The sequence below is a fragment of the Haemaphysalis longicornis genome, unplaced genomic scaffold (assembly GCF_048455015.1).
Source record: "Haemaphysalis longicornis isolate Haplotype H1 unplaced genomic scaffold, Haemaphysalis longicornis Haplotype H1 scaffold_3, whole genome shotgun sequence".
Taxonomy (NCBI): Eukaryota; Metazoa; Arthropoda; class Arachnida; order Ixodida; family Ixodidae; genus Haemaphysalis; species Haemaphysalis longicornis.
This window is the reverse complement of record NW_027526335.1, coordinates 163,353,252-163,377,380: the sequence shown is the minus strand read 5'-3', so window position 1 is coordinate 163,377,380 and position 24,129 is coordinate 163,353,252. Positions and strand designations below refer to the sequence as shown.

Genomic DNA, 24,129 nt, shown 5'->3' with positions numbered 1-24,129 from the left:
TTACCACCTTGGGGACTAAATGTGAGTGGACGACCGGTTATTCCGCCAACCGGTTGATCCGTTCCGGATGAAGTGATGAAAAGCAGTCGCAGAAAAAAAATTCCCGCTTCTCCACGATGTGAATCATGACGACTGGGCGAAGCACTAGGAATTGTTCTTACCGTAAATCACCCGTGACATTGCCCACTCGCGCATGTAAATGAGTGAGAACGCGTTTCGTGCGCATAAATCGTGCGCATAAAACACCTTCAGCCTGTCAGTCGTGGAGGCCTTCCAGCGGCAATTTGTGGAATTCATGTCAGGTCCGACAGCCGGGATTCTGTCAGAAGAAGTGGGAGTTTCCCCAGCCTTGCACCACTAGTGGAAGCTGCGTCTTTTTTTGTTGTTGTTTGTTTGCTTTCGAGGGTGCATAGCTGTCTCTTAGGTCGGCTTTTGGGGGCGGAGCGACATACCAACAGGTTTATTTAAAGGCTTTTGGAGAAAAATTGGAGCTAATTCCTTTAAGAATAAGCAGACACACATCACTAGCTGCTGTGTTGAGCTCACACGGGGTTGGGAAGTTGTGCTGGCGAAACGTTTTCATGCGGACGTTACATGGCCAGATGCGGCCTGACCGTAGTCGTCCGTGATCCAGCGGTTTGGATTGGTGTGTTCTTACGCAGACAGTAACGCTGGGTTCAGACTGCTGCCGCAACGGTCGTAGCAAATTTAAAGAATGACGTCATTTCATGTCTCAGCCAACCTAACTGCGTGACAGGCCGTTTCTTTAGGTCCAGGGATCACAATACGGCATTTACGTCGGTAGTCTGGACATAGCCTAAGACGCCTACTGCGCGGAAGGGAAATCAACCACCCGTGCTTTGCCGCTAGAATAAAGTTCGAATCGTTCCAGGTTTAATTCAGCCAATTGGCTACGAAGTATGCTCAACCGCAAATCACACACACAAGTGTTTGCTTCGCGCACCCTTTAGACTGTGCGCAGCTTCGCTTTTCATCCTTCACAGCCTGCAAGGGCACAGAATTGTTTATGCGATTTTTTTCGCGCACGCTTTTAAGTAACCCAGTTGTTAATTGGATGGTATAATTAACGGTAAAATCTTTTTTCAGATCCATAGTAAACGCACGCACGATCAGAAACCTATTTATAAGGAATGAGTAATCGTAGGGGTCATTTCCGTCATTCAGTGCTGTAACAGCAGACCAACAAATTATTGTGTTGCGGCTAATCGACTGTGCCGTGTTAATTCTCACTGTTTTAAATTATCCAATAAGGCTCGGTAAATTACAGACAAAGTATAGCTAGTTTATGGCGATCAGTAGTTGTAATATGGCTAACATTCCATGCCTTAGTGATACACTTTGGAAGCAATTTGCACTCGTATGTTCACGGCCAGAAGTTCACTTGGCGGTGAGGAAATAATGACTGCATGTGATAAGATTACAAATCAAGTTTATCGTGCTCCAAAACATGAAATTTCCTTGGATATCCAGTGATTGTTGTTGCCACGACGGCGTTAGGCGACCTGATGAAGGAGGCACTTGACTCGTCAGGATTTCCCTGTGTATTCTGGCCTCCCTCACCCACACCCACGTCACAGACCCTAGTAACTACCATCCCTACTGAAGAGAAATGATGTCACTTCAAGTTTTAAGATGATTGGGTTGCCCTTATTCGCGCGGATGGCAAACAATGCAGCCCAGCTGCAGGTTCCCTAGGAAACCTGCGCGCCGCCACCTATACACCACAAAGCATAAAGTGATGGGAATGGCGTCACTGGCGCTTTTAGGGAACATTAAAATCTGCATAAATTACAACAATCGGGAACTAATGGGTCTCATTCTTATTCCGCAAATCTAGATAGGGAGTTCTTCTAGCCAAATATGGCTATGAGTAGCGAAATACGTTGAAGTATTTTATTCTTTTGAAGTTTCCTTCTGTTCCTTTTCGACAATGATGTAAATGCATACAATTCTAGCGACGAAGTGCCTTTACTTCCCTAATTATTGATTTTTTTCTGAATTAGCTGTAGGGGTACTGCCGAGTTGGCCCATTTACGCTATTTCGATTCTTTTATACGTATTTCCCACGTTCCTTTTCGGACTGTTCTTTAGTCTACGGTTTTTGGGGAAGATGTAAAAGACAGCTAAATTTTATTTTGTGTGAACGTTGTTGTGGTTTTTTATTTTTTTTCTTATTTTGCCATTTTTCGAAATTCCGTTCCTACCATTTACGCTATTAAAACGATTGCAGATGTTCTTTTTTGCCAAATCTGCTTTTTTGTGGAAATGCAGGGTGTTTTTCGCCAATGTCCCCATTTTTATTCATGTTTTTAATGTTTTTTTTCTACGGGCCTTTTTTATTCTCGGGTTTTGACGGGACATGCACACGATGCATATTTTTTATCTTGTCAGATGATTTGCGTGAAATTGTTTTCCCATTTTTGTTATTTTTGGTTTCTTTTATTAATTGTGATCGACCAATTTTCTCCATTTAAGCTATTAGAAAGATTGGAGGTGTCACTTCCGCCAATTACGCATTTTTGTGGAACTGCCGGCCCCCACACAGTCCCGGCTTTAGGGGTATTCGGCAAAGAATGCTGTGTGCTTCCCAGTAGTTGTTGAGGTGGAGGTGGGGTATGGAGATAAACCACTCGAGTGGTTTATCTCCGGGTAAAGCGGGTAGGCAGGGGTGATCACCCCTGCCTACCCGCTTTCGCTGATTCCTCGCTAGTCGTTACACCTGATTCTTGCTTAAGTTTAGCCGCAATACCTGTAAATCAACATTCATTATGTGACACTTTACGCATTAAATACAGGGCTTTGTTTTTATATTGGTAGTTTTGATCACAAATATTTCCGAAGGTATTCGTACTCGGATACGACCGGCGTAACGTATCTGTTACATAGTAGAACCAAACGTATCAGGTCGTTTGTTTTCTGTATATTGGCCATCAGTGCCCCCTTGACAACTAATTGTTTTTAAATACGAAGCAACTTCTACACTTCGGGTAATGCAGCTTCGAAACTACGAAAACAACTTTGTGATTAGGCCATCTTGAATTCAGCTCTTCGCAACCTATCTTGCACTAAAAATACACAGAACAGGCTGCTTCTTTGCTCTGGCGCCGAATGCAAACTGCGAATAACAGCAGTTTATCTGATTTTCTAATCTTCATATGAGATATATACGACAATCAATAATCAAAAAGTAAACAAGAAAAGCCAACATTCTCTAAAAACTTGTTATAGTATCATCATGTGGCGTACTTGAGTATCAGAAAGCCAATGTGATGTAGAGCACTTACAAGTTGTTACATAGGTAATGACATAACCGCAACTTTTAACCAGCGCAGGTGTACTTAATTTTTAATTTTAGCGGAAATTTTGCGTTCAAAAGTTCTGGAGAAATTCAGAGGATTGTTTATTAATGCACAGCATACTTAGGCCACTTATCTATAAAGTGAGTTCTCTACAGCCACATTTTTTGGGTTTTCTAAATTCAGTCCGACAAATTATCACTATTTACGCTATTATAACGTTAAAATTGTTGCTTCCACTAAATTTTCGTTTTTGTGGAAATACAGGGCGAAACACGGTTCGCCATTTTCTCTACTTTTTTTTGTTTTCTTATTTTTAGGTTCTTCAAAATTCTCTCCGACCAATTATCTCTCCCTTTACGCTATTATAACGATTAAAGGTGCAACTTCCGCGAATTCTCTTATTTTGTGGTTTGTGAAAGTTCTGTAGCAACGATTATCACCATTTACGCTATTTTCACGCCTAAAGGTGGAACTTCACAGAAACCTGCATTTTTGTGGAAGTGCAGGCGTTATACGGTTCGCCATTTCCAGATTTTTTTCTATTTCTTTTATTTCTTGGCTTTTAAAAATTTTACTCGACCAATTATCTTCATTTGCGCTATCATAACGATTAAAGGTGGAACTTCCGCGAGATCTGAATTTTTGTGGAAATTCAGGGCGTTGCAAGGTCCGCCATTCTCGCTATTCTTTTTTTTATTTCTCGGTTTTTCAAAATTCTGTGCGGGCAATCATTTCAATTTACACTGTTATACTGATTACAGTTGGAGCTACCGCGAAGTCTGTACGGCGTAGCACGGGATTGGCTATGGGGGAACTGCGCATAGAATGATACGTATTAAGGGGGGATGAATAGGAGGACCGACTGTAAATTGGAATTTTTTATTATAGTACCAAAATAATCTAACGTTCTTTGAGAACGTCCCCTCAAAGTGACATCCTCAGATGCGCACGAGAAGTCATTAAAAATGGCGCCAAACGTGCCCCATGTCGCCCCGCCTAGTCACTGCAAGATACGCTTTGAAGCACAGTGGTATATACATTGTTATTTGTTCTTTAAAAGCGCGCGATCGGGTTTACTATTATAAATACTTAAAAATGTAGCGCATAGTTACTTGAATCTTTCTGTAGTTCACTGTATGCCGCAATTGATTCTGATTCTGATTGTGGGGTTTAACGCGCCGACGCAACGCAGGCGATGAGGCGCGCCGTAGTGGAGGGCTCCGGATTAATTTTGACCACCTGGGGATCTTTATCGTGCGCCGAAATCTCGTACACACGGGCGTTTTTGCTTTTCGCCTCCATCAGAAAAGCGGCCGCCGCGGCCGGGAATCGAACCCGCGACCTCGTGCTCAGCAGCGCAATGTATGCCGCAATGGCGCTGCGTTGGTTGGAATAGCACTGCGCATGCATTGCGCAACGTTTGTTTACATCAGGTCGGTCGCCTATCATACTGTTTGCCCGCACGTAACTGGTTTCTTTTTCGACATATTCAAGCAATATCTTAAGCCTGAAGTCCACTGTGCTACTAGCATTGCCTCTGTTTTATTACAATCCGTGCAAGATGCGACAATCCGAAAAAATGAAACGAAAACTTTCAAGTGCGATTTCTCCAAACGCCATTTCCGCTGAAAAAAGGAACATTTTTCTTGACCTATTTGAGTTTCCAAAATCATTTTTGTGAGTTCTTTATCAATGCTGTAAACACATTATGAACCAGAATAAGCATGTTCGCATCGACATTTCTTTTTTTTTATGCCCACTTTTTCCTCTAAAAAATAAAAAAAATTGTGTTTGTGCTATGTAAATAGTTTTTTTTAATTAACGATTACGGACACCGTTATTATTTTGGTTCAGAAGAAAGCCTGGGGCATTTAACATATACAGAAATGTTTCAGCCCTGTACCTGCAGTACTATTTCTGAAATAGCTCCTCAAGCGGGGCAAAAAAGCTAAAACACTCGGGGTTTTTATTTTAAGAACTATTAAATTTTTCTGTATGAAATTTTGCACGCGGTTAGTAGTAATTTGGTCTACATACCATCCAAAATGTCAAGCCGACCTCTCGAAAAGCAGTAAGGTTAGCCGGAGACTTGTTTCAACACTTACGTTCACTATCCAATCCTCCTTAAAACGTGCATGTATTGTTCGTTCAAACATCAGCCTTTATACCGTACACAATGCGACGGCAAGCTGGTCGCTGAATGATGGCCGTCGTCACAGTCAGAGAGAAATTCTCAGTTGGAACCTAATAGAGCTGATGTTTGACAAATTAGTGCATAATAATTTAAGCTTATTAGATTTGAAATCTTTTAAGCTAGTTCGTACTCCGGATGCATTCTTTCCTATTTTCCAGTGATGTAATTTATGAGTGTATAATTCAATGCAATGTTGTGATAAAGCCTTATGGTTAAATAAAAAGTAATGGCCATTGCATATCATCATCTTAGTTCATTTTTAAATCAGTGCGTGCAACCAGATAAGCTGTGATTTGTTGCAATGAAACAAAACAGGATTACTTTCCTCTCCGAGCTATTTTTCACGCTTGACTGATCAGTTGAAATTTGTTTACTAGCATTGGGCACTGTCTCAAAACCGCTGTAAAAAAACAGAACCTACCACAATAAGTAACCACAAGTTAATACCAACCAACGCTTTGTAAATGTAAAAAATCTTCCAACTTGGCCATCCCACCTGCGTCCACTCCGGCCGTTTCAAAATTTGTCCCGAACGTAAAGTTGTACGCCACTCGGCATCGAAAATTTTGTATGCCATTTAGCGTCGAGCTAGAACAAGCTTCACTAACGCGGGATGTATCGCTGGCAAGTTATACAAATTTGTAAAACATGTATGCAGAGTTTCTATAACGATCTCTTATTATTATGTCATCCTTAATCATTTTTCAAGTATGTACCAACGTAAAATTACCTTGAAGGATTATGTATATCTGAAACCAATCTGGCTGCAAAATGACATGCTCTTTTCTTTAACTTACTCAAATTCCACTTACCCCGCGAGCCTTGGTACCGACGCATTGCAAAACTTTTTCAACAATCTTGATTTGTGAAACTGGTGAGGATGAGAAAAACCAACCTTACTTATAAAAATCAAGCGCTTTAATTGACCACTTGTATTAGCAAGGTTTTATATTGAAACGTTTGCTCTGTGATATTGATAATAACCACTAAACGAAAGATACGGCCACAAAATTAACGGTCAGGTATTTTTTGGTACGTACCCGTGTAAGATACGCTAAAATGAGGTGACTAGCGACTAATGGCGCCCCTGTACTTATCGTCATTTTTTATAGGTAATGTGCCCACATTAGAAACAAAGTACGAAAAGAAATGCGACGACTCAACAAGAACTAAAAGCAGAAGGTCCGTTCAGATTAGCAAATATGAAATAAATTATTGTAAGCGGGTCAGCTTCAGTAAGAGTTGGTCAATCGTAGCTTTTTGAAACTATTGATCCTCTCTTTCATACTTTCCTCGAAAAGTTGATTCCGAAAATGAATAGTGCCGGCAAGGGATCGAGCATTATAGTTTATAGTGCAGTCGGAGATGGCCGAGCGATGCTTGTGGGACCATTGGCGTGGAATGACCCCATACCTAAATATATATGGCAGATGCGTTACACTGAAGCTCTCAAATAATAGTATGAAGAATCAATATGCTACATTGCAGCTTTGGCCCAGTTTTTCCAATTCTATCCTCCCGCCTCGTATTTTTCGCGAGGTAGAAGAACAGAAAAAAAACTCCACTGCGAGATTAGATCATTCTGTTGCCTCGATACCTGTACTATATTATTTTGCGTGAGTTCCTGTAAAAGCAAACCAGAAACGAAATATAATGTGTCTGCGCTCTTACACTACGCGCAAAAGCAGCATTATTGGCATCCATCCTCTCTGCGAGGAGTTTGGACGGACAAAAAATTGGACTTTTCAGCTAAAAACTTATCACTGAACGTCGCTAAGCCAAACTTGTTGAATTTTTTCAGCATAGGTCCCCGATATTTATAGATTACTTTATAACAGAAGTTTTCATCTTCAGGTTTTGCAGAGAAAGTTTCTACCGGTGAAAAAGTAAAAGTACATAATGTGGTCGATATCACAGACAATTGCTTACCGCATAGTTTCAGAATATCGAATGCTTGCGAAAAACTGACCGCGGTGAAAGAAACGAGCACAAGTCCTAGACACTTTCGATTCATCATATAGCATCTGCGATGGATTGTTTTCACTTAGAGTTGCACCACTTCAACATCGACTGCGTGAATCCGGCTACTCCTTGTATAAGCGAAAAAGAAGCACGTGATACAGCCTCATAACATTCATTACAAATGCCTGGCTAAAAATGCTTGCAGTTTGCCTGTTGCACTTTCTGTCAAGAGAAAATGTTGATTTTCCTTACATTCGTGCGAGTCTGGGCTCTCCCTGTGGCATTTTGAGTTTGTGCACCGTGTTGACGCATAGGGCCAGAGTGCTGTTTTTTGTGGGGGAGGGGAGGGGGGGGCTCACAAAAAAAAACAAAATTCCTCTGAAATATTAACATTTGTGGGATATCCACCACTGTTACCACAAAAAAGCTGTGACCTTTAAGACGCCCTCATCCATATAAAAATAAAGGTTTAAAAGGTGTCTTGCTCTAAAAGCATTCGGTGTTTACAATATAAGGTGACTGCCACCTGCTGCTGTCGCTATTGTTTAAATATCCAGGACGTGAAACTGAAAACCGAAAACAATAAACAAAGGAAGACTCAAAATGCGCTGTGATTGATAAATGCACTTTGCTAGTTGTAGATGCTGTCATGACGGCGCCTGTCTTTCTAGTCGCCCCACATTAGGTCGCCACTGTTGTAGAAACGCTGACAGCATCCTGGCAGCGGAGGTGCGCAGAAAATGTACAAAAAAAAAACATAAATGGACGGCAGTGTGTCGAACCGAAAAAAATACCGGTTCGGTTACGGTTCTGGTTCAGGCGAAATCGTTTCGTTCCGGTTCTGTTCCGGTTCGGGAGCGTGAACCGGTTCGCGAACCCGTTCGATGAGTTGAATTATCACTTCAATTGAAAAAAAAACCTGTAGTAGTTAAAAACGACAGTCAAATCAAAATTCAAACAAAAATTCAAAATGCTGCTGTTCACCAAAGGTAGTGGCGCAATTGCAAAACAAACTTTAAACAACTACGAGATATTAGAAAAACAGATGAAGTGGCGACGATTTGCCACCTACTTTCTCGCCCAGACTTTATGTTGTCCTAGCGGCTATTCAAAAAGCCACCGCCAAGAGATATGAAGGTGGGATATACTTACTACCCTTTACTTTTTTGTTGAAATCGCAATCGTCGCTATGGAATCGTCCATAACGCTAACCTCGAAACCTTAAATTTAGGCCTGCGTACTGGCGCGTTCACATACCAGCGCTTAATACCAATGGCACACATTTTTTGTATTTGTAACAAAACAGAAAAATCCTTAAACATCGAATTTTTTATTCCCCACATTTGTTAAAAGCAAGCTTTAGTTAACGCTCCGTCACTGCATATACCGGATAGCTATACCAGATGTGTCCATTACAATCAATAGGCCATCGTACCGCCATCCTCCCCCGGCCATCGTTCCGTGTGCTACATTGCGGTATCTTATAACAGATCATGCTGTTACCAAATGAAAGGGAAATTTGACGCGCGGAGCATGATATGGGACTTTTTTGGGTAGACGCTCTTTAATTCGTCCACAGCAGTACTCCCCTCCGGAAAGAGTAGCAGAAGAGCAAATGTAGTGAGTTGGGCAGTCAGTACCAGTGCACCTCCGAAAAAAAGCAGATCTGGGAGACAAAACTGCATCAGCAGCAAACGGCTTAGCCACTGAGCAGCTGCTGCGGTCACACTTGTCAAGTATTAACAATTTGATTCATTGATTGATTGTGGGGTTTAACGCGCCGACGCAACGCAGGCGATGAGGCGCACCGTAGTGGAGGGCTCCGGATTAATTTTGACCACCTGGGGATCTTTATCGTGCACCGAAATCTCGTACACACGTGCGTTTTCGCTTTTCGACTCCATCAGAAAAGCGGCCGCCGCAGCCGGGAATCGAACCCGCGACCTCGTGCTCAGCAGCGCAACGCCTTAGCCACTGAACCACCGCGGCGGGCAAGTATTAACAATTTGCAGGTGTAGAACCTTTTAAACAAATTACGAAATGCAAAAAGTTTGCACACATCGGGTGTGGGCTTTCGCTGTTGCGCAGTGGAGCACTCCTGCAGCCCGACTGCTGCGATAAAGTCGCAGTTAGGGAGAGAGAGAGAGAGAAATCGACTTTATTGGATCAAAAATCCTACGGAGGCTGCAGGCGGACCACGCAGGATCGCCCACAGCCCGACTATTCTAGGCCTGTCGTCAAGGCGCGGTGTCCCCCCGACCTCCACTCGGGCCGGCCGGACCGCGGGCGGTCCCCAGGGCTCGCATCCCTCGGTCCCGCGCGGCATCAGCCCGCCCTCGGGATTGCCGGGCGAGAGCCGCCTCGACCCGCTGGACTACCTGCAACTGCACTTCATAGTCTCTTGACTGCATAGCCCACACCACGTCCGTCGGTAAGCCCCCCGGGTGTGACCCGGGTGGACACAGGTCCGTAGTGCAGTCCCAGAGAATGTGGGTAAGAGTCGCTGTTGCACTTCCACACACACTGCACTGCTCACTGTCAAACACCTCCGGGCACACGTAGCGCGCCAGCGCCGGCGTGAGCACAGAGTTGGTTTGCAGCTGCCTAAACCGCACTGACTGCTCTCGCGTGAGTCTTGGATGAGGCGGTGGCATGGTCTGGCGACCGGCACGGTACCAGTCCAACATCTCGGCGTATCCCAGCAGCGGGTCCGCCTCCTCTTCGTCCTCGCTCACCTCACTGGGGCCCGACATTTCGCTACACCGAACACTCGCCCTCGCTGCACGCACCACACCGCCACTCACACGCCCCCCGGTCCGGCCTTCGTGCGGTTCCTCGGAGGCGTTCAGCGGGCCCGTCCCTCCGGCCGCCTCCGCGCGGTGGGTGAGAGCACGCGCGGCGGCGTCCGCCGTCTCGTTGCGGTTGGGGTGCGGGCCGCTGGTCGCGGGGGTGTGCGCCGGGAACCACCGAAGGTAGGTGGCCGGCACAGTGTCCGCTGCATTGGAGTCACTGCACTGCACTTCACAGATTTTCACAGCACTTTTGCACACACGGTTGCGGGCGTAGCTCCTGATGGCAGAGCGGGAGTCGCTCAACACCGTGGAACACCTCTGGTCCGTAAGGGCGAGCGCTATTGCCGCTTCCTCAGCTTGCTGCGACGATCGCACTCGCACACTGCACGCGCTGTAGATTTCCCCGGTGGTGGCCTTTACCGCCACCGCCACGAACTTGTCTCTTGATCGGGCGTACCGTGCCGCGTCCACGAAGAGCGCGCCGGTGTCGCTAGCGTACGTGTCTGTAAGGGTTCTCGCTCTTGCCGCACGTCTGTCCGGGTTGTAGTTGGGGTTGACGTTGCGAGGTAGAGGCGTTACCCTCAGTCTCTGCAGGGTCTTCGACGGGAGCGCATGCTCCGTCTCTCGTAGCATAACCGCCTCCCTAGGTGCACTTCGCCCATCGAGTCCCAGCCGGGCGAGGATGTTCCTGCCCGTTCTGGCGGTCGAGAGTCGCTCCAGTTGCGCGGTCCTTTGCGCCTCGGCAATCTCTTCCATGGAGTTGTGAACGCCCAGCTCGAAGAGCCTTGCCGTGCTGGTACAGTCCAATAGACCCAGGGCCGCTTTGTAAGTCTTCCGTATTGCCGCATTGATTCGTTCTCGCTCTTGGACCTTCCACACGTGGAAGGCCCCCACGTACGCGACGTGGCTAATGGCAAACGACTATTGCTACATTGGTGCTCATTCATTTCCCCTGTTGTTAAATCGAGCGTGATAGTGTTCAGTTGTCTGGAGGGGAAAGTGCGCGAGCGGGTACGAAGTTGATGGTACGTGAAAGAAAAAAAAGGTCTGAATTGCATTGACTGTGCAATATCAACAACAGAGGGTCTAACCGTTTCGGCATGAACCGGTAACCGTTATTTCTTTTTTCGGTTCACTTCCGATTCGGGTTCAGCGTGCTCAAAAAAATAACGGTTCGGGTTCGGGTTCAGTTCTGGCAAAAATACCGGTTCAGGTCCGGTTTTCTGTTCGGTTCGGTTCCGGTTCGACACCCTGCTGGACGGTTGGTTTCCGTAACGTACGGTTTGTGGGGACATGACAAAGATAAATGACAATAAGTTACGCAGACAAGCACTGCAAACACCTCCAGAATCACGCCATCCGTCTTGTTTACACTGTTTTGATAGATTGCCGGCATGGTATAGGAGCTAAGCCGCTTCCCTGCTGCCTCGAGGACGAACGTTCTGTTCTTGATGTTACTTGCGCTTTTTGATACAGGCAAGATGCAAAAAAATGGCTGCGGATTAGCTCAGCTAACCTTGGATATGCAAAGCAAAAGCTTGGCTTACTCTGAGTTTTGGTTTCGCTTGGTTACCCATTGGTGTAGTTATGTTGCCGAGCACGGCCCAAAGCCGTTCGGTGCCGTGCAACGCTCACAGGAGGAGGCCATGCCTTACTTTCATTAACGGCGAACGCGGCGTTTCTGTTTCACGGTGAGTGCGGCGCAAGACGAGTCACGTATCTCGAGGCACGGCCGTATCTCGAAGTGGCCTCGATCTCCCTTCTTCACGACCGTTTTTCTGAAGTAGATGGAAATCGAGAACGTCCGTGTATCGAGATTTTGATCCACGTTGAATATAACCAGCTGGGTAAAATAAGTTTGCCGGCCTGCAACATAAGCTGTGCCTCGGAGCAGAGATATAGCAGGGGGCATTAAATGCGCCAATTTTTTTTATGTGTTTACACGGAAAACAACAAAAAAAGAAAAGGCGAATCACGTTGTCTTAAAATATCACGCAAAAACTAAAACCAAGTAAGTAAAAAAAGCACCAAAATGTGGATATTGCTCTATACTTTTCTTTGCCCTGCCTTTCACAACCAAACGTGTCACCAATGAGAAAGAATATTAAGGGAGTTCCGTGGTCAGTTTTTGAGGACAGTACAGTGGACAATTATTAAGTTCCGTTTTCTTACAGATACAAATAACAACAGATATGTCATGGAAAACTGTTAAGGGGCTCACTTAATCCCTCGGCAAGAAACTGCAGCCTTCGCCCTTGTCTTGGAAGCAGAAACAGTAATAAAGGAGATGACACGTGCGGAAAATGCAGGCCGCTACCTCACACTCTCCCATTCGCCCAGCGATCATCTGTTTTGCTTGTTCTGCAGTATTGTCTCTTTCAGATCTGCTTTTTTTCGAACGTGCACTTGTACTCACTGCCCAACTCGCTACATTACATCCACTGCTACTCGTTTAGAAGGGGAGTACTGCTGTGGACGTATTAAAGAGCGTCTACTCAAAAAAGTCCCATCTCATGCTCCGCGCTTCAAATTTCCCTTCCCTTGTGTAACAGCATAATCTGTAATAAGATTGCGCAATGTAGCACACGGAACGATGGCCGGGGGTCAGGCAGTACACTGACATACTGATTTTAATGCACACATCCGGTATAGCTATCGCAAAAGGAATTGCAGAGGTCAGAGCAATAATGCAGTGACTGAGCGTTAACTAAAGCTTACTTTTAACAAAAGTGTGGCTAACACATTCGATTAGGTGACAGCTAACAAATTATTCAGGGTGACTAATAATCTAATTCATTGGTAGTATTTATGCGCCTGTTGTAGGATATTTCTGTTTTGTTACAAATATAATATTGTATGCCATTGGTATTAAGCGCTGGTATTTGAACGCGCCAGCACGCAGGCCTAAATTTAAGCCTCCAAGGTTAGCTTTATGGGCGATTCCATAGCGACGATTGCGATTTCAACAAAAAGGGAAAGGGCAGAAAATATATCCCACCGTCATATCTCTTGGCGGTGACTTCATGAATAGTCGCTAGGGCAACAAAGTCTGGGTGAGAAAGTAGGTGGTAAATCGTCGCCACTTCATCGGTTTTTCTCATATCTCGTAATTGTTTAAATGTTGCTTGGCAATTGCGGCCCTGCCCTTGGGGAACAGCAGCATTTTGAATTTTTGTTTGTATTTTGATTTGACTGTCGTTATAAGCTATAAAATGTTTTTTTTTTCTAATTGCAGTGATGATTCAACTCATGGAACCGGTTCGCGAAACGGTATTTTTTTCGGTTCGACACACCGATCTATATATATATATATATATATATATATATATTGTATGCACTAGTCGCCGACCGTATTTTCGGATTTTCGGACTCGACGGGACCCGCTGATAAGTCCGAATAATCGGTAGTCCGTAAACAAGGATTCACTGAAAAAGAAATCCTCCATTAGCAAAACGTATCTATGCGCGTTTGTACACACCTACGCCTACGCGCCACTAAGTCCGCCTCTATTTCCGCCAGTGTTTGTCCTTCACTGTAGGAAGACAAGTTAGGGCTCGCGCTTGATCAGTAGTTGATGCCTCTGGCGTTGGTGGCACGTCATCGTCGGAGTCGCTGTCCACCTGCGCCGGTTCGAGGACCTGGCGTACGATTTCGTCATCATCCAACTCGGCACACGGCAGGCCGGCATAATCGATGTTGGTGAAATCTTAAAACGTAGCCGCCCCCACATCGACACCGCTAGCACGGAGGTCATCGAAAATTTCGGACGATGCGGCAGGCGGCATCTCAGCTGTGGGGTTCTGGACTGTGTGACTATCCTCGTCCTCACTGCCAAGCACAAATCCCGCATGCCGAAAGCAGTTGCAGATCGTGTCCTGCGTCACTGCCCTCCAAGCATCAGACAGGGTGCTGATAGCCGACAGCACATCCACAGCGTAGCTTTTGTCACTGTCCACGCACAGCTGCACACGATTCATAAGGCGCGATCGGTAGTGCAGCTTCAAGTTCTTGATGACACCCTTGGTCCATGGGCGCTACAACACACTTGTGGTATTCGGCGGCACAAATTCCAAGATGATCGCTTTCAGGTTGCTGATGTGCCCGTGGGCACCACAGTTATCAACGAACATAAGCACCTTGCGCTTCTGTTGCTGGTACTTACGGTCGAGCTTCCGCATGTACTGCTCAAAGAGGCACTGCGTAATCCAGGCCTTCGAGTTCGCTTCGTACCAAACTGGGAGCGATTTAAGTCCTTCAAAACATCTCGGGTTTCTTGATTTGCCTATGACGGGGAGTGGAAGCTTCTCCGTCCCCGACATGTTGGCTCCCACGACAACCGTCAATCGCTCCTTACTGTGCTTCCCGTCGTGACAGGGTTCGCCAGAGAATGCAATCGTCTTCTCAGGCAACATCTTGTAAAACAAGCCAGTCTCCTCACAGTTGAATATGTTGTCTAGGGTGTACTGGCACAGCAGAGAACACAGCTTATCGGCGCAGTAATTCGCCACAAGTGTTACGTCAACAGCACCGCTCTCGCCATACATGCGTTTAAAGGCCATGTCGTATCTTTTCTTGAAGTTGCGCAGCCAGCCATCACTGAACTTGCAGTCCGCAATATCCATGCGCAGGGTTAGCGTCTCTGCCTTTTTGGTAAGCATTTCCACAGAAACTGGCACCTTTCTAGCCAAAGTTGCGCGCAGCCACATATTAAGTGCTTCCTCCAGCTTTGGGTGGCTGCCGTCTAGGAGATTCTTCTGCTTTAGCGCAGACACTTTTTCCGCTGCCTGCAGGATCATCTCCTTGTTCGTCAAGTAATCGGGGACGGTTTGCTTTGAAACCGAAAATTCGCGAGCAACTTCGCATTGCGGTCGGCCGCTTTCAACTTGACGAATAATGGCACCTTTTTTCGCCACCGTGAGTGTCTGGTAGTTGCCTCGTTTCTTTATAACTCAGGATAGCTCCTGACGGCGCAGTCCTGACGGCGCAGGTGGCCGTGGTGGCACGGGTGGTGTCGGAGCCATTTCAGAAGATCAGTCTTAGCCCGCCAAGCAGCAGACTCAACGGTACACAAAGCACAGAAAACGGCTGACCGTGACGACGGCCAAAATGCGCAACCGCGTATCGGGCAGTCCGACAACTGCCTTCTGCTGCGCCGCGCCTCCCGCCAGGTGGCGACACAGGTCCCGTGAGAGCACCGTGAAAGCACCGAAGCTGGAGTCCGAAAAATCAAAAAATCGAACGGCGGGCTGCGCGGCGTCCGAAATTTCCGTCGTGGATATAGATGTACTTCAATGGGACAAGTGGCCGTGCCGCGAAGGTGTCGAAATAAACAAGCGTGTGTCCAAATTTTCGGCGTCCGAATAAACGGTCGGCGACTGTGTGTGTATATATATATATATATATATATATATATATATATATATATATATATATATATATATATATATATATATATATATATATATATATATATATATGTGTGTGTGTGTGTGTGTGTGTGTGTGTGTATATCATCACCAGCCTATCTACGCCCACTGCAGGGACAAGGCCTCTGCCCTCTGCCATTAATCTCCAATTACCCCGGTCCTGCGCTAACTGCGACCAATTTATCCCCGCAAACTTCTTGATCTCATCTGCCCATCTAGCCTTCTGCCTACCCCTGCAACGCTTGCCTTCTATAGGGAACGACTCTGTTACGCTTAATGACCAACGGTTACCTTGCCTTCGCATTACATGCCCTGCCAACGTCCATTTCTTGTTCTAAATTTCTACTAATATTGTTCCCCGACCCACTCCGCTCTGGTCTTGTCCCTTAAAGGAGTACTGACACGAAATTTTTATGTTACGTTTTTTTCGCTGCTATGCGTGCCTACCAGCCCACTAATCATAGAATGACAGATTAGACGGTCGAGCGCAGCGTAAACATTCATTTACGGCGTCGTTTATTCGTGCCAGTTTCGGTTTCGACTGAAAAACGCCGAGCGGCCGCCATGACAGCATATATAACATGACGTCACCATTCTTGCCGTATCGCTGCCTCTCTGGAAGCGCGCGCGAGCGAGCGCACCCGCGCGCCCAGACCGGCCGAGGTTTTCGCCGTCCCCACAGGCCCGGGCAGCATGACGTCAGTCCCAAAACCATGACGTGTACACACGCCCGAGCAGCGCGCGCCAACCACAGCCAGCGCGTCGGCTTCGTCACGGGAGCCCCGACGTCGGCAGTTTGGGGCATGTAGCAGATGATGTCACGTCGGCCCGCTCTGGGCTTTCTCGTGCGGGCGAAGATTAAAATGGATTTTAAATGTGTTTCGCTGAACGGTTGCTGTTGAAACTTGCTGGGAGATATCTCCTGATAAAAAGGAAGCGTTTTACATAGTTATCTCAGCTTTGAAATTTCGTGTCAGTACTCCTTTAATGTTACACCTATCATCATCCGTTCCATTGCCCGCTGAGTCGTTCTTAATTTAGGTTGAACCCTCTTGAGCCTCCAAGTTTCTGCCCCGAAGGTGAGTACTGGTAAAATGCAGCTGTCAACACTTTCTTCTTCAGGGACAATGGTAGGCTACCATTCATTATCTGAGAATGCCTGCCTAATGCACTCCACCCCATTCTTATCCTTCGAATTATCTCTGCATCACGGTTTGGATCAAGGGTCACAACTTGGCCTAAGTAGATATATTCAATCGCTTACCACTTCCACGGCCTCGCCACTTATCTCAAACGGCTGTGGTGTCCCGAGGTTATCCATCATTTTTTTTAGTTTTCTTCATATTAATTTTCAGGCCCACGGTTCTACTCTGTTTGTCCAGTGCGGTAAGCATGCTTTGGAATTCCGCCCCTGAGTTAGGTACTTAACAAGGTAACGTCATCCGAAAATATGATGTTACTGTGGTACTCTCCATTAACCCTTACTCCCACCTGTTCCCAATCCAATATTCTGAATACTTCTTGTAAACATGCTGTGAATAACATCGGAGAGATCATGTCTCCTTGCCTGACGCCCTTCCTATAGGTATTTTACTGCTCTCCTTATAGAGGAGATGGTAGCTATGGACCCATTGTAAATTGTAAATATCCTCTAGTATTCTTACATAATGCTCGTCTACACCATGGTCTATATATATATATATATATATATATATATATATATATATATATATATATATATTATAAGGAGGTTTTCAGGCTTTATTCTTCAGCAGGACAACTAGCACCAAAGCACCAAGTCGCGCTGTCCAGTCAATCGAGAGGGAGAGCCAACGAGACGAGACTTCTTCGTCCCAGCGATGGCGATGCGACATCCACGAGTTGGTGCCTCTTCCCTGTGTGGCTTCTGTGTCACATACCCACTCATTGCGAATGAGCAGTGCTGTCCACACTCCTACATTATTTAAATGAGTATGGTGTTGGCGGCGGTCTCCCTTTCAATTGCCCCCGGGAACGAACGAGCCATCCTGGTGACTCTTGGAGATGAAACTACTACAGGGTCGATGTAAGGCATGAGGCGCTGAACATGGACTATGTCTTGGCCACGGCGACGCTGATAGGGTGAAGGAGTGAGAGGCTTAACCACATAATTTACTGGAGACGTCCGCTTGACGATGCGTTAGGAACCCTGGTTTACTGCTCAAGCCTGGTTTACTGCTCAAGTTTACTGCTCAAGCCTGGTGAAGACACTGGAACCCACAGCCAGACAAGCGAGCCGGGTGAGTAGGTATGCCGGCGTCATTTTGTCGTTGTGTGACTTTTGACGCTGCCGATCTTCCGTGGTTAACGATCGGGCCAACTGACGACACTCTTCCGCGTGATTGGCAACGTTGGAAATGGGCGTGCACTCAGAATCATCGGGCCGATAGTGAAGTATGGTGTCCAGGATTCATGAAGGTTCACGGCCATACAAAGAAAAAAACGGAGAGAAGCCGGTCGTGGCTTGCGTTGCGGTGTGGCATGCGTAGGTCACAAATGGTAGTACTGAGTCCCAGTCGGAATGGTCCGCTGCGACGTACATAACAAACATGTCACTCAAAGTCCGGTTGAAACGTTCGGTGAGGCCATTGGTCTGAGGGTGATACGCCGTAGCGGTGCGATGGACAGTGCGGCAGGCTTTAAGAAGGGCCTCTATAACTTGAGAAAAAAAACCCTTCCTCGATCACTAAAGAGTTTTCGTGGCGCCCCATGCCGCAAAATTAAGCGCCGAAGTAGGAAGGAGGCTACTTCGCGTGCGGTAGCAGCAGACAGGGCAGCAGTCTCCACGTACCGGGTCAAGTAGTCGACAGCAACAACGACCCATCGGTTGCAATCTGCAGTGCAAGCAAGAGGTCCATAAAGGTCGATTCCTACATGGTCGAATGGTCTTGCTGGACATGGTAAGGGCTGCAAAGGCCCACTTCCTTGGCAGGGAGGATATTTCGGCGTTGGCATAGAACACACGAATTGACGTATTGACGAACGAAGCGGTACATGCCTCGCCAGTAGTACCGCAAGTGCAAGCGTTGGTATGTTTTGGGGACACCAGCATGGGTGCAATGCGGCTCTTCGTGAAAATAGGCAGACATTTCAGAGCCTAGGTGGAGCGGAATTACTAAGAGCCACCTGCGACCTTCGGTTTGGTAGTTGCGACGGAAAAGCATTCCGTCCCAAATGGCAAAGTGCGACGATTGCGGCGTAGTGTCCGAGATGCACCGTTCGCCGATGAGCCAGACAGACAGTTCAACATGGAGGAAATCCAAGTGTCTTTCTTTTGCTCGGGTGGCATTGAGTGAATCTCCAATGGCGACACGTATAGCAATCTGTGCTCGAGACCCGGTCGCTGTCATGAGGCAACGGGGAGCGCGAAAGGGCATCAGCATCATTGTGCTGCCGGCCTGAGCGATAGGTGACGCGAATGTCATACTCCTGTAGCCGCAAAGCCCAGCGCGCTAGGCGACCAGAAGGATGTTTGATCGAGGACAGCCAACAAAGCGCGTGGTGGTCCGTGACAACGTTAACAGGGCGCCCGTATAGGTACGTGCGGAACTTCGCAAGCGCGCAAACAACGGCCTGGCATTCTCTCTCGGTCACGGAATAGGTTGTCTCTGCCTTTGTTAGCGTGCGACTCGCATAAGAGACCACATACTCGTCAAATACTTCCTTGCGCTGAGCGAGAACTGCCCCCAAACCAACCCCGTTTGCGTCCGTATGAATCTGGGTCGCAGGATCGAAATAGCGCAGGATTGGCGGAAATGCGAGAAGATGGCGCAGTTTAGTTACAGTGAATAGTTCACTGTAGTTTATTAAATGCATCGTCGCAGTCTGTGGACCACTGACAGATGCCGCCTTCCTTGCTGAGGAGCTGTGTCGAAGGCGCGATGAGAGATGCAAAGTTATGTACGAATCGGCGAAAGTATGAACACAGCCCAATGAAACTTCGAAGGGCCTTCACAGTTGTCGGCTTGAGAAATTCCGCCACAGCACGCAGCTTGGCAGGACCCGGCAGGATACCAGCTTTGGACCAAGGATGGTAAGCTCTCGGGCAGCAAAACGGCACTTTTTGAGATTGAGCTGAAGGCCTCCGGTCGTCAAGCACGTCAAAATTTGATCAAGTCGAATAACATGCGTCGAAAAATCTGTAGAGAAGATCACAATATCGTCGAGGTAGCAAAGGGACGTCTGCCATTTGAGTCCACGGAGAATGTTGTTTATCATCCTCTCGAAGGTTGCAGGCGCGTTTCAGAGGACAACGGCATAACGTTAAGCTCGTACAGGCCATCAGGAGTAACAAATGGCCGTTTTTGCACGATCAGACTCTGCCATGGGGACCTGCCAATAACCCGGGCGTAAGTCAATTGATGAAAAGATCTCTGCGCCTTGTAGACAATCGAGAGCGTGATCAATTCACGGCAAAGGATATACGTCCTTGCAATTTATCTTGTTGAGCCGTCGGTAATCGACGCAAAACCGAATAGAGACGTCCTTTTTCTTGACAAGCACTACCGGCGATGACCATGGACTGGTGGATGGTCGAATCACGCCTCGTTGGAGCATGTCCTCGACTGTTCATCAATTACGCGACGTTCAGTGGGGGAAACACGGTAGGGACGTTGTCGTAAGGGTGCGTGACCCCCGGTATCGATGGTGTGTTCGACGGTGGTGGTACGTCCCAGACCAGACTGGACAGAATCAAAAGACGCCCGAAATCGGTTCAGCAGTGCGAGAAGTTGGTCTTGTTCGGACGGTGAAAGGTCGGCATCAATGGCGCGAAGGAAGACGTCTGCAGACGGGGAAGGAGAAGGGGGGGGGGGGTTATTTTGCTGCTGTAGGAGCACACATTCCATTGATTTCAAGGGGTGTTGAATCGTCGGGCGCATTCACAACGACAACAAAATGTACGGTCTCGACGTGGCCAACGCACTCTCCGCGTTGCAAGGTGCAGGGACACGAGCCGTAGTTAGAAAAGAGAAGTGTAGCTTGGCTGATACGGATGGGAAGCAAGGAGAAAGGAAGCCGAAGGCTATGTCGCTGGTGAAACAGGTCAGAAGGCGTAAAGAGTACTCTCGCATTGGACAGATCTGGGCAGGATAAAGAAGCAAGCACGGCGGAGTGAGGAGTAATGCTAATTCCTTCCGCGAGGACCAGTTTTATGGCAGATGTAGCGGGCGTTTCATCAGCGCTAGGATCCATGAACGGGAAGAGCTCTACCACGGCCACAGTCGATGACAGCTCCATGTTGCGAAGGGAAGTCCCACCCCAGTATGGCATCGTGGGAGCAGGAAGGCAGGACAATGAACTGAACAGCGTACATGACGTCGCGAATAACGACACGGGCAGTGCACACGCCAGTTGGATCAATGGGGTGGGCCGTAGCAGTCCGTAATGAGAACCCAAGGTGCGGCGTCCTGACCTACCGTCGGCAGAGTTTGGCGTCCATAACAGAAACGGCGGCTCCATGTGTCGACAAGGGCTAGGATTTCAGCGCCATCTATGGTAATACGAATGACGTTTGCGGGAGAGGGAGGAGGCCTTGGGCAGATCGACGACGCCGAATTTCTTGCCGCCGGAACTGCGGCGCCTAGTTTTCCGCTTCCGTTGGTACATGACGACGACGCATAGGAGATATATCGAGCGGCGTCGCGGAGATGAAGACCGACGGCTTCCGAATAAGGGGTGCCCTCCTGAATGAGTGGCGAATGGGTGTAGGAAGAAGCTGTGGCAGGGTTGCGTCCTGTCGCCGTGGCGCGGCGGCAATTGCGTGCACCGGGTCCAGGAGCCCTACAGGCAAAGCAAATCTGGCGATTGTCCTGCGCCCTCCAAGGGTTGGTGAGCGGGGGACCAGGCAACACCGGCGGACGTAAGGGCCGGGTGGTCGGGAAAACGGGGCCGGGGGCTCCGATGCATGTACCTGGCAGCGACTTCAGCGTAAGGTCGTTGAGGGATAGAGTCCGGAAAGGTTGTTGGAGCGGCCATCGTCACGGAGTACATAGAGTCTGCATAAGGCAGGGTTGCAGACGCTGGAGCTCTTGTCTCCAGCGACTGCAACGAATGTTACAGCAGCAAATGTTACGGCAAATAACAGAGTTCTGTCAGGTATCACTAAAGTAGTATGATGGCAAATCGTCATCCCCTCTGTAGATGACCCAGGCCTGAGGCGTACCCTTTATAGCTCTCAAACATCTCCTTAAGGATACCCGTATGATCATCGTCTCAGACTTCAGCCAGTGTGGTGCCCCTATGGGCGTAACAAGGCAACGTACTTAAGTGAACGCTCCAAGTGCAGCGAAAAAAATAAATAAACCATCTTCCCCTACCCTTATTCCACAACAGGGCCTCTGGGCCTCCTCCTTCTAATAATTCCATTGATTGCATTCTAACTTGCAGGCGATGGCTTCGAAGAGAGCCGAGAACCGGGTACGTTTAAAGATTAAATAGGGACAACAAAATCAAAACTACAGTTGATAAATGCGGAACGTTCTCACGTATCTTCCGCTCAAAGACATCGAGCGAGGGGGGGAAGAATTCGAGCGGACGAAATTCCCACCAACAGGGTCCTATATAGACCGACTCCACCCAGGCTGCTTTAGAGGTGCGGCGCGTGGACAACACACTGGGTATTACATGAGAGGTGCACCAGATATACTTCCCCGTTCCCGGACCCTGTTCGCAACCTCTGGAGCTTCCGGAGCACGACCCCGCACGCTCTCGCAGACTCGGCCGCGCATCCCCAGCAAGTGGTATATCCGCTCCCGCTTCTGCAGCTGTCACTAGGAGGACACTCTTCTTTCCAAAAAAAGATAATCTTCGGCGCTCCACGCGTGCCCATTTCCCTCCGCGTGGGTATGACCTTCCTCGTGCTTCGGAGAATCCACCTGGCCGTCGCACTGACGCCTGCTGTACGAGAGACATGGACTTCTAGCTATGCCGTCCCCTCTTCGGCTTGTCTCAACTGCCCTCCCCATGCATGCGCAGGCGGCACTGCAATACTTACTAGTGACGTACCCAGGGCTCCAATCAACCCGAGCCGACACATGGAAGATCGCATGGCTCCCTTTACAAGGAACTTTTAGACTTCCTTTCCGAAACTGTAGTACGCGAAGCCACCCGTATCACGTCGCTTTTTTATTTCTCCCTTTATTTCATATCTGCTGCAATAACAAAAAGTTAAGTTCTAACCACTCATGAATTTTGCTTTTGAAAGAGCACTTCCGCCGTGCATATGGCTTTGCCCGTACCCACAAGAATCTTAAAAATGGGTTCCGAGAGGGACATGCCATGCCTAATATAAAGGTATGGAAACTGTTAAAACTGAACTTGGGACAAGTACGCAACAGTTAACGCAAGTGCGTAGAACAATCGTGCGGGGCAAATTACCACCTTCGTGAGTGTCGCAGTGTCAACGCCAGCTTATCAGGAAAGCTTTATTTCAGCGTCTAGCAGCGCGAAACTAGACACTTCCATTTATTGTCTGATGTCAAATTTAAAATAAAGGAACGTTACAGTTTTTTTTAAGAAGAGCAGTTTGCGTATATCTATCAGTGTTGTACACGTTCCTCCAAAATAGGAACGAAAGCTCGTTCCTCGTTCCTTGCCAATTTTGAAACGAGTCCCCGTTACAAGTTCCTTTATTGCGAAAGGAACGCGTTCCAGTTCCACTTCGAAAATTGGAACGTGTCGTTACATTAACGTTACAATTAGGCTTTTAAATTAAAATATAGTGTCGGATAATCCTGGGTCGAAATTAAGTGAGACATTTAAAACTCACATCGAACTACGTATATTATAAGAATATTAACACCACCGGCAGCAGATTATCTGGAGATAAAGATAATCAAAAGAAACGCTCCTAGGCGAATTTTTTCAGGGAGCACCGGACAAACTCCAGACGGCTCGGGGACATTTCGGTGCAGGATATTTCGGTGCGGAAATTTCGGTGTCCAAATTTCGGCGACCAAATTATCCGGTGCTCGCCTGTTTGCGACAGCCGTTATATTTTTATTTCCCCTTAACATGGGTTATGGACAACAATCTGGAGCATTGAATTTATTTTTTTGGTTGATGCCATGTTCGATCTTTGCCAGGTATTTTTAGAAATTCTACATTTCTATATTTTTGTTTAATACCTCTTCCTGGGGACACCTGTTATGCAGCCGATTGAATTCTTTAGCACACGTTTTTTTTTTTCATTTATGAGAGGTTGTTAATTTATATTCGCTCTTTTTTACCTAAGACAATTACCCGTGTTTACGATGGTCTACCTCCTCTTTTGTATTTTTTTTAAATCACACCCTCAAATTACATTAATTACATGCACACTCTCAATATCCAAAAGTAACAAACATTAGCTATAGCCCATCAGAATGAAGAAAACATTATAAAGAGTATTACGTAGG

The 24,129-nt window shown here is 47.2% G+C and overlaps 1 protein-coding gene across 1 annotated transcript in view; it reads right to left on the bottom strand.

Moving 5' to 3' along the window:
• The window catches only part of LOC144173499 (uncharacterized), a 42,412-nt gene extending 34,833 nt beyond the window's left edge, over positions 1-7,579 (bottom strand). The window contains exons 1-2 of the mRNA XM_077701898.1: positions 7,444-7,579; positions 6,327-6,385 (exon numbers count right to left, since the gene is read on the bottom strand). Coding sequence (XP_077558024.1) covers positions 6,327-6,385; positions 7,444-7,531 — 147 coding nt within the window. The 5' untranslated portion in view covers positions 7,532-7,579. The remainder of the gene's footprint in view (positions 1-6,326; positions 6,386-7,443) is intronic.
• Positions 7,580-24,129: the final 16,550 nt, after the last annotated feature.